Below are 12,226 nucleotides of genomic sequence, written 5' to 3'. Positions count from 1 at the left end.
CTCCTAGTAGCAAATTAAGATGAAATAGTATTAAGATATTGGCACGGCTCAATCAAACACAAAATCGACACACAAAAACAATAGTATATCTTAGTGATCACTTGGTCTGAGTGAACCAGGCCAATATCACAATAACTACTTCATTCATATACATGAAGAGAAGAAAAGAGAAGCACAAAGGAAGAAGAGAGTGTAAGTGTGAGTATAATGAGAATGTCTTGGATGAAATGTAGTATTTAAGATTTCACAAGAGTGACTTTGAATCTGAACATAGCATTTAAAACCTCGACTACCAAAGCATAAAGCTGGGACATAGCATTTAAAACCGTAATTCTCCCTCCTTTCCCACCTTTTTGTTTTTTTTTTCTTTTCCTTTTCAACTTACAATGCCATGCCCTTTTGAGTCTTAACATTTTTATCTTACATTACATTTTATTTTTACTTGGGAGAAGATTTTGAAGGATTAAGTCAATATCTTAACATACATATATTTGATATTTTATAAAATTTAAAAGAATTATATGATAGATCTTATTTTGAACTGAAATATAGTCTATTTATCTTAAATTGTTTTTATATATAAAATTTACATGATAGATAATTATATATATATATATATATATAATATTTCAATTACTCTATTAATTAATTTTAGAAAAAAAATATAATTTTTAATCTAAAAATGAAAATTAAATCTTCACCTCTTTTTTTCTTCGAAACTCAACTCCAAATATGCTTTAATGTATGTTTTGTTGTCCGACCAATATAATATTAAATTTAAATATATAAAATTGATTTTTTTATGTTTGAGTGATATTGATTGTCTCTAAAAATATTATTTCTGACTTGAATGTATGATTTATAGTTTTTTACATTAAATTTAATTTTCTACTATTTTTTATTATTCAATTAATAAATTTTAATTATAGAAAAATATTCAAAAATAAATAATTTAATATACAATTCTAAAATTTAATTTTATAAAATTAAATAATTCAAAATTTATTTTTGTTACTGCATAACTAAATACATATGTAGAATATGTCTGACTCAAACTCACAAAAAAAAGTCTTAACCCTTTTTCTTTGTTTGAAATGTGAAGGACAGAACTGTAATTAAGTGAAGAGCGGCCATGATGGCGATACTTGCTGTGTTGGATAAATCAGAAAGAGCATCTTATTGAATGAGGGAATCTCCCTCTGAAATAAACAGGCTGCAACATTAATATTTAGGTATGGTACCCATTAAACTCTCTTTTGTAACTTTCAAAACCATTTGGCTCACTATTCCCTCTATTTCATTGTGAACAAACTTATTTTAAATGAAAAAATAAAAACAAAAAACTATATTGTGGATTTTGTGAAAAAGTGTTGGTGTAATATACAATTATGATCATTTATCTCTCACTCTCATTTAAATAAATTTTTTTAATCCTTTATTAATATTAATATTTAAAAAAATAGATAAAAGTATATTTGAAAAAAATATATAAAACAATAATTAAATTTGTACAGAATTGATTTTCCTAAAACATTGTACAACATGGGAGAGAGTGAGTATGGATTAAATGTAAGTGAGGGCCTGGGTGTGGGGGTTGACTTGAAAAAGTAATTGTTTGGATTAAATATTTTTTTATGTTTGCTCAATATAGCAAAGCAGTATCTCTGTCACAATGTGAACTCTTGTTTTACATGCGCCCATGCTTCAATATACTACTTTGTGGTTTGGTTGATATGGTATTTATGGGATCCATTAATAATAGTTCATAATATCTATGACAATTCTTCACCCAAAAAATATCTATGACAAGATAAATCTTCAATTTATTGTTTAAATGTATTTTAGATGGTAAAAGATGCGAGAATACTATATATGTCGGAGTATAGGTTTAAATATATAATATCTTATTTATTTGAATCTAGTATTTGAGATTCAAAACTAGGTTTTTAAAACCAAAAAATAAAATATTTGATAATAGCACACTTTCTTTTTAAAATGTCTAATATATATAGAATAAGTCATTTTAGTTAGTTGATCAATATCAACGTTAGTTTGTGTTTCTTATAGTGTACTTGTTTTGAGATAAATTGGAGAGAGAAGAAACTTCTCTTGTTTGGTAGAAAAGAAATGTGAGAGAGATGTTAAAAAGTGTGGGGTCCATCAAAATTCTTTCTCCTCATTAATGAGAAGAAAATGTTGGAACATCATTTTTTGAATTATTTCCATTTTTATCCACAGTAAATGTAGATCAATATTGTAGATGAAGATATTTGTGTCAATTAAAAAAATATATAACATTTATGTTTGGTTTATTTATTTTGACATTCTCTTTTATCAAATATTACATCAATTATTTTCTATCACTACTAGAAAGGAGAAAAAAAAATAGTAACGAAAAAAATAAATCTCTCTTTAATTTCCTTCTCTGGATTTCTAAAAGACTTTGATATTATCTCAACTCAAAATCTTAAAACATTAGGTATATGTGTAGCATTTCATTCATTCTTAGTCGACATGAGACTAATCACTCACACTTTAATTTCAACAATCTTCCCTTCAAGTGTGAGTCACCCATAAAACTAGACTTGATTCACATTATGATGCACGGCTCTGATACCACTATTGGGGAGTCAATGGGAGCACGACATCATCAATGAGTTAAACTCCTAGATTTCTGAGTGACTTTGACACTACATCTCAATCCAAAACCATAATGCAATGGGTCACGTCTCTTATATATCCAACATTTTCTCCATTCTCAATCGATGTAGGACTAACCATTTACACTTGAGTTCCAACAATCTCGCACTCAAATGTAAGTCACCCACAACACTAGACTTGATTCACATCAGAATCTTCCACTCTGATTCCCCCACCAAGCCAAATTATAGTTATGATTATGTCACTATTATGAACATATAAAACCCATGAATATAAAGTAGAATAATACCAACAAAATACTCTTGAACAAATAATTTTTAATATAATATTTGATTTATTAAAATTTATATGAATCTCATCAAATTCATATGAGACTCACATAATTTAGTGAGAAATATTTTATCCATTCCCAGTCGATGTAGGACTAACCATTTACCCTTGAATTCCAACAATCTCGCGCTCAAATGTAAGTCACCCACAACGCTAGACTTGATTCACATTAAAATCTTCCACTCTGATTCCCCCGCCAAGCCAAATTATAGTTATGATTATGTCACTATTATGAACATATAAAACCCATGAATATAAAGTAGAATAATACCAACAAAATACTCTTGAACAAATAATTTTTAGTATAATATTTGATTTATTAAAATTTATATGAATCTCATCAAATTCATATGAGACTCACATAATTTAGTGAGAAATATTTTATCCATTCCCAGTCGATGTAGGACTAACCATTTACCCTTGAATTCCAACAATCTCGCGCTCAAATGTAAGTCACCCACAACGCTAGACTTGATTCACATTAAAATCTTCCACTCTGATTCCCCCGCCAAGCCAAATTATAGTTATGATTATGTCACTATTATGAACATATAAAACCCATGAATATAAAGTAGAATAATACCAACAAAATACTCTTGAACAAATAATTTTTAATATAATATTTGATTTATTAAAATTTATATGAATCTCATCAAATTCATATGAGACTCACATAATTTAGTGAGAAATATTTTATCCATTCCCAGTCGATGTAGGACTAACCATTTACCCTTGAATTCCAACAATCTCGCGCTCAAATGTAAGTCACCCACAACGCTAGACTTGATTCACATTAAAATCTTCCACTCTGATTCCCCCGCCAAGCCAAATTATAGTTATGATTATGTCACTATTATGAACATATAAAACCCATGAATATAAAGTAGAATAATACCAACAAAATACTCTTGAACAAATAATTTTTAGTATAATATTTGATTTATTAAAATTTATATGAATCTCATCAAATTCATATGAGACTCACATAATTTAGTGAGAAATATTTTCTCCATTCCCAGTCGATGTAGGACTAACCATTTACATTTGAGGTCCAACAATCTCGCGCTCAAATGTAAGTCACCCACAACGCTAGACTTGATTCACATCAGAATCTTCTACTCTGATTCCTCCACCAAGCCAAATTATAGTTATGATTATGTCACTATTATGAACATATAAAACCCATGAATATAAAGTAGAATAATACCAGCAAAATACTCTTGAACAAATAATTTTTAATATAATATTTGATTTATTAAAATTTACATGAATCTCATTAAATTTATACGAAACTCACATAATTCAGTGAAATAATTCAATGAAATCTATGTGAATTTTAACCAATCATATAAAGGATATTAAAAAATGTATTGTTAGTTGCAACAAACATTGATTTGGCTTGCTCTAACCGATTAATATTCTGAAATGTATGCAGAAATTAGTAATCGGCTCATCAATTAACTTTAAGCCAATACTAGTTTGCTTGATTAATTAATTGATTAATTAAGTAGTTGGACTAAAAAAACTCTATAATTAATTGATTAATTGAAAGCTCGTTTAAATAAAAATTTACTTTTAGTTTTTCACAAATTGATTCAAAGTTGAAACATCATAATTTTATTAAGATATATGTCGATTAGAACTAAGCCCGTCACAATATCTCATCATCATAAATGAATTGCTAAGTCTTGTCTCAATCACATGTTACAAAAACTAAAATTCTATGAGGTGGACTAGGGAATCACGAGTTTCGACCATTAATCGTAATATAATGTATTTAATTACTAGGTATTCAAAATAAAAAGTTTTATACCCTTTATATATTATAACTATTGATGTGAATGATTTTAGAAATAATTTTAATAAAAATTAAATATATTTAATAATTTAATTTATTAATGAGATAGACGTACGTGTAAGTTAAATCTTATAATAAAAATAATAATAATAATAATAATAATAATAATAATAATAATAATAATAATAATAATATTTTCAATTGAATCTTATTGCGTCATCAAACAATGTCCAAGCCACCACAACAAGAAACCACAGCTTGAGGTGATTATTCCAAAGATACCTTTAGAACTATGTCCAAAATTAATTACACTATATAATCCAAACAGCACCCAACCAACTAGAAAATTTTGCCCAAAACTTAGTGATTGTAATTTCATTATGAATTTTAATTCTTCTGAATATGTTTCCCCTTTTCTAGATTCAGTTTTACCAACCGAATCATCACCCGATTGGAACAACAAAGCCGACAATGCATGGCAACTAACAGCAGCAACATTAGTGGGCCTTCAAACTGTTCCTGGGCTTGTAATACTGTACGGCAGCATGGTTAAGAAAAAATGGGCCGTGAATTCAGCTTTCATGGCCCTATATGCATTTGCTGCCGTGTTAGTTTGTTGGGTTTTATGGGCCCATGAAATGGCATTTGGGACAAAACTTCTACCCTTTGTTGGAAAGCCCAATTTTGCATTGACACAAAAAATTCTACTTGCAAAAGCATCAACAAATTATTATCTACCAATGGCTGACTTTGTTTACTATCAATTTGCTTTTGCTGCAATTACTGTTGTGTTGCTTGCAGGGTCTTTACTTGGGAGAATGAATTTTTATGCATGGATGTTGTTTGTTCCTATGTGGCTTACATTTTCTTACACTATTGGGGCTTTTACTATATGGGGGAATGGCTTTCTTCAAACTATAATAATTGATTATGCTGGTGGCTTTGTAATTCATCTATCATCTGGCGTTGCTGGTTTCACAGCTGCTTATTGGGTAATTTCATTTTTTTTTTAATTATTTTTATGCTTTGAAGTATACCCACTTTTATACTAATGTTTTTTAATTATTAAGTCCACGTCTACTTACATGGACAAAAACATCTAATTAATAATGTTGATGAATGGTAGGTGGGTCCAAGAAGTTCAGAAGATAGGCAAAATTTTCCACCAAATAACATAGCACACATGCTTGGAGGTGCAGGGTTCTTATGGATGGGTTGGACAGGTTTTAATGGTGGAGCACCATTCCAAGTTGGAGAGATCACTTCATTGGCAATCTTCAATACACATCTATGCACTGCCACAAGCCTACTTGTTTGGCTTGCACTAGATATGGTTGTATACCATAAGGGCTCACTCATTGGTTCTGTTCAAGGAATGATCACTGGCCTCGTTTGCATCACTCCAGGTGCAGGTAATTAAACCTCACATAAGCCACACGTTAAATAGTTAATCTTTGTTGACGATACCGATATATTGATTATATTAAATTAATTAATTTTTTAAAATTATTATTGGTGTCAAATATATCAGTGTCGTAATCATTATTAGTGTTAATATTTATGCTTCATAGTAGTTAACACATAAATGCATTTTGTTTTCATATTAAGATAGACAAAAATAACGGCAAACCACACATAATCGAAATAGTTGTCTATACCATAGTTGGGGTTATGATTTGTTTGTGAAAACTTCTTATTCAAATGAATTTAAGAAAATTATAAGTTGAAGTGTATTATTCTATATTCAACATAAATTTAAGGTGAGTCAAAATTAATATCTTAAGTCTTTTTTATTAAACGATGCTAACATTATTATAGCTACATATAAAAAACTTTTTAAAATCAACATTGTGTGATTAGTTTGAGTGGTAAGATTGATTCAAACAAGTTAAAAAAAAATGGTTAGAGAATGATCTCTAACTTTTACAGATTAAGAAAATCTGATTGATAAAAAAAAAATCGACGAAAATTAATCACTGCTAAAATGGTAGTTGAATATTTAATTTTTAAATGGTATTTATAAAGTGACATTCAAAAATGATATTTGATCTGTGTATGTGAAAAGGGTTGGTGGATCCATGGGCAGCAATATTGATGGGAGCTTTGTCTGGTTCAATTCCATGGTACACAATGATGGTGTTACATAAAAAATCTCCATTCTTTCAAAGTGTGGATGATACATTAGGAGTCTTTCACACTCATGCCGTAGCTGGTATTCTTGGAGGAATCCTTTCCGGTGTGTTTGCCAAGCCCAAACTTTTAAGGATACTCTATGGGCCTGAAATGCCTTATGGGCCTGGCTTATTCTATAGCTATTTTGATGGAAATATGGGCCATGGAATTAGGCAAATATTGTACCAATTACTAGGAGCAACTTTTATTACTCTTTGGAATGTTGTTGTCACAAGCCTCATTTGTATTCTTGTAAGTCACATTATGGATCTTAGGATGCAAGAACAAGACCTTGAGGTTGGTGATGATGCTATTCATGGTGAAGAAGCTTATGTTTTATGGGGTGATGGAGAAAAAATGCGACTCTCTCTTCATGTACAAATAACTTCAACAATTCCTTCCATCTCTCGCCAAAGACATTCAATTCCTCCTATCGATAAAAATGTGGAATAATTGTTGCTATTGTTTGAGTATCAAGTGTGAATAATATATCCTATATATATTTGATAGAAATGTGTGACCAGTAACATAAAAGTTAGAGAAGAAGCATATATCAAATATTTCATATTTTGGGTCAAGATGTGTCCAAACACTTTTGTTCTAATCTATGTGATGTTATATATTAAGTGTTTGATTAAATGATGAACTTTTGACAACCTTAACAAACTCATTAAGATGAAGTTTCTTTGCTGCTTCAAGCACAACCAAAAGTAGGTACTCAACTATAGATCTAATAATAGCAAACTTTAGAAACATTAGAGCTGTAATATTTTTTCTAAAGCACACCAAACTAAGACAATCAAGAAACCGACATATCCTTATTGTAGCAAGTATGAAAATCCTAAAACATATTATAGTAGTATACTCCCATATACTCTTTTTTATAAAAAAAATAGGTTAAATACCACTCGTGGTCATTAACTTAATTTCAGTTAATGTTTTAGTTATTTATTATTTTTTTTCGATTTGGTCATTTATTTTAGTTTTAAGCGACAATTTGATCTTTTATGTTTTAAAATGTCAACAATGTTATCTTTATTTTTTACAAAATTTCAAAAAATTCATAAAAGATTTCAAACAAAACCCATAAAATTAATTATCATCCTCAATGTAATGCAATTTCATCAAATTCATAACTTAAATTTTTAAATAAACTCATATTTTTATCTCTAACAACATCAAATAAAGAATGATAAATATTGAAAAGACTAAAATTGAAAATATTAAATTTTATAAAGACTAAAAAGTATAATCAGTGTGTTTAACTTCTTCTACTTGTAAAGTAGTTTCACTAGGTGACGCATTGTGTTGTTTGAATTAGATCTTATCATTAATTAGAGAACATGATCAAACTTAATAGTGCAAAGTGATAACAGTAAATTAGATCTTAACATTAATTCTGTTGGTATCAGTGACCTCGCAATAAAGAAAATATATCAGTTTTTCGTTACCAAATTAATCAGTATCAAGCGCACAGCGGAAATTAAATTTTGAGGCATGCAACGTTAGCAATATAGAAAATTAAAGAGAGAGAGTTAGAGAAGAAGACACAGAGATTTATCCTGGTTCGGTTGTTCCACAACAACCTACGTCCAGTCCTGAAAATCCAATCGGATTTCAGATTTTCTTCTCCTTCAATAGAAAGAATCAATTACAAAGATTTTCCAGTTTCCTCCCTGAAACCTATCAATCTCTAATTATATCTTTCCTATTGAATACCCTCTGATCCTTGAAGACACTCAGCAGCCTATCACAGAATCAAAGTGCGACTCTTTCTTGTTGAATCCTCTCAACCAAGAAAGTAGCCACCAGTTTCGAGCTGGCTTTTCTTGCGTTCTATTTCGTTCAAAGTTTGATTACAGAAAGAATAAAGATTGTAAAACAAAAGGGTCTTCAATCTTTATGAATGTTGCTCTTCACAAATCTGGATATTCATGGATTGTTCTTGAGCACATTATCATTTCTCTTAGATTGTCAACAAACTGTATTGAGATCTGTAATCACAATTATGAAGTTGTTAGTTTGTTGTTATGAACAGCTAAGAGCGTTGTGAGAAATTATGAAAGTTATGAAAATGTTGTGTTAAAGTTCTAAGAAGTTGTTAGAATAAAGATTGAAAGACATCTTATATAGTTTCTGAAAAACCAACTACGAAATCGATTTCCCAATCGATTTTGTAAAGTTATAAAATGAGCTAAATCGATTTGCCAATCGATTATCGCGATCTTGGTTTTCTTTAATCTTGAAACTATACAAGCTAATCGATTTACCAATCGATTCTTTAAAACAACACTTTTCATCAGAACATGTCCAGACCTGTATAAATCGATTGCCTAATCGATTTCTGGGAAACTGTTTTAATAAAACTAATATCAATCGATTACTCAATCGATTTGCCAAACTTCTGAGTTCACTGTGTTTTCAACAAGTTTATTTCAATCGATTTGCCAATCGATTGTTTTCAAAACAGTGGCTCAGGTTTTTGATGTCAATCGATTTGTCAATCGATGTGATTCAAAAAATAGTGACTCAGTTTTAATATCAATCGATTTGCCAATCGATTATTTTCAAAACAGTGGCTCAGCTACTTGTTATCAATCGACTTGTCAATCGATGTGATTCAAAATAGTGATTCAGTTTTAATATCAATCGATTTGCCAATCGATTGGTTTCAAAACAGAGACTCAGCTATTTGACATCAATCGACTTGTCAATCGATTTGGTGGCATGTTCCTGAAAAGTTTTTACCTGGTGTTTAGTTCAATCGATTTCCCAATCGATTGCAACCAAACTTAATCAAAATTGAAAGTGTTAACAATTGATTGTCCAATCGATTGTATTTGTCACAGGTGAGGTCATTTTTCAAATGATATTTTATCAATCGATTTGCCAATCGATTCCCTCAGCACTGGAGTGCCACTGTGACTCATTCAATCGATTTACCAATCGATGTGTTACCATCAGGTTTGATTTGTGAAATGTTCAATCGATTTACCAATCGATTTTCTCCAAATCAGAGGCTACTGACTTGTGCATTTTTCATTTTTAATTGATCTAATCGATTGCCTAATCGATTGCATTTCACAAACACTTAAGATTTCCTTACACCCTTGTTATGAAATCGATTTCCCAATCGATTTACATATTCAGAATTCAACTTTTGTTGATTTCTTGTGTTCCAAGCTATTTGATCCAAGTGTGTAGGATTTGATTATGGTTCCTGAAATCTTGCTCAATTCAAACATTAGATTTATCATGCATTGTAAGAACATTGTTGAATTATTAATTATGTCAAAATTAGGAATCAAAGGATCAAAATCCAACAATCTCCCCCTTTTTGGCATAATTGACAATTCAACCAAATTGTAACTTGAGCAGTTTCAGATTAACATTTAATTGCATTATAAAATTATTGTTGAATGATCAGATCAGAGCAGAGCATGTATCAGAACATATCAGATCAGATCATATTAATACAACATACATTAATTAACAATTTTTAGAGCATGTATTGACAATATCAGAAAAAAAATCAAAACAATATATAAGCATAAGCAGTTCATCAAGTTATAATTGTTCTCCCCCTTTGTCATTGAAGACAAAAAGGCAGAAAAATAATTTCTCCCCCTATGTTACAGAACATAAGCATTGGGTTTGAAACTATTTAACTTGTGAAAGAAAAACTGTCAACACAATCAAAGCAAGTTATGAACATATCACATGAATGCATAGATAAGGAATAAACTGTCATATTCATTGATTAAAATCACTTGGAATACAGCAAGACATGGCAAAAACAGCAAGAATCCTAAGAACCTATTCTCCTAAGCTAGGCTGGGGCTCACTATCATCTAGGGAAGGGGCTGAGACCGCTGTATTACCCTCAGCAGGTGTCTCCTCTTCGTGAGTCTCAGTGTTAACTAAGGGATCTAGGTTAGGTTCCTCAGCTGCTTGACGTCCGATGTCTGCCACATCTTCAAATGAGAGCTTGATGCCAAGGTGTGTCTGAATCTCATCCACAGATTGAACAACTGCAGTCAAGGAGGCTTGCATAGTCCTTAGACGTGCTTCCACTCTGGACTGAAATTCCAACACTTGAGCATTATGGGCCATCTGAGCTTCAATGAATTCCAAGATTTTATCAACATAAGCAGGAGGAGCAGAGACAGTTTCTGGTTGAGAAGGAGGTGGAGGTGGAGGCTGTGCCGGTTCAGCTGCAGGTTGTGATCTCATCCAAATACCTTGTACCTTTTTCAATTGCATCTGATTCACAATTGATTCTCCAAAAACTAGGGTGGACTTGACAGTTTCTTCATTAACCAAGGACACCTTAAAACGTTTGAGAATCTTAGTGATCAGTTGCGGATACGGTAGCATGAGTTTCGTCTGCGAAGCTTCCAACATATGCCGGAGCACTATCCATGTCCAACTCATCCTTAATTCCTTTGACAACCCCCACAGCAGTAGTATGTCCAACTTTTGAACTACTGCGTGGTTTCCGGATCTGGGCACTAACATGCGTGTCAAAGCATACATCAACATACGATGCTGGACCTTCATTTGACCAATGGGTAGTGAAACCGATTCAACAAACCCATCAACCATCAGGTCTTTGACTGCTGTGTGTCTATCCATTGTCTCTTCCCATCCTTGGTCAGCAGTATCAGCCTCAGAACTACCATCAATGGATTTGCCATAGAAAGGCAATCCTGATAATGTAGAGAAGTCGTCAAAAGTCATAGTAATCTTCTTGCCTTTGACCTGAGTAGTGAAGCCTTCTTCTGTTAATTTGAAGGACGAGTAGAACTCTCTGATTAGCTTAGGATAACAATCAAGCGTAGATGAAAGAAAGTTTTGAAGACCGTGGAATCGAAGATGATTCTGAAACGTGAACTCTACACTGTCAAAATAGGGAAAATCCATTGTCCTAGCTTCATGGATTTTTCTCTTTATAAAATCAGGTGAGATGAATGATTGAAGTTCCTTTTCTTTTGTTGGAGCAGTGACCTTCTTAGCAGGCGGTGAAGATGCGGTTTTCTTCTTTGCTGGGGGTGAAGGAATGACTTGCTTCTTTTTCTTTTGAGCAACCTCTTTCATTGCATCAGCCAACAATTTTTCAGTAGGAGGTTCCTTTCTTTTCTTGGTCTTATCCGGAATAGGTGCAGGAGCTTTTCCTTTGTCCTTTGCAAGAATTTTATGGGTGGGAATTGGAACTCTTTTAGTTAGTGTTTGAGGTGGTGAGGGAGTTTCACTAGTGGAGGATGA

The 12,226-nt window shown here is 31.5% G+C and overlaps 1 protein-coding gene across 1 annotated transcript; it reads left to right on the top strand.

Moving 5' to 3' along the window:
* The first annotated feature begins 5,069 nt into the window (after positions 1–5,069).
* Positions 5,070–7,534, top strand: LOC101511074 (ammonium transporter 2 member 3). The gene is made up of 3 exons (XM_027337171.2): positions 5,070–5,781; positions 5,916–6,201; positions 6,855–7,534. Exons 1-3 carry the CDS (start codon positions 5,170–5,172, stop codon positions 7,412–7,414), a joined length of 1,458 nt encoding a protein of 485 aa, XP_027192972.1. The 5' UTR covers positions 5,070–5,169; the 3' UTR covers positions 7,415–7,534.
* The last annotated feature ends 4,692 nt before the right edge of the window (positions 7,535–12,226 follow it).

This window comes from Cicer arietinum, chromosome 7 (genome assembly GCF_000331145.2).
Source record: "Cicer arietinum cultivar CDC Frontier isolate Library 1 chromosome 7, Cicar.CDCFrontier_v2.0, whole genome shotgun sequence".
NCBI lineage: Eukaryota > Viridiplantae > Streptophyta > Magnoliopsida > Fabales > Fabaceae > Cicer > Cicer arietinum.
Note: the sequence above shows the minus strand (reverse complement) of the source record. Positions and strands in the feature narration are given on the sequence as shown.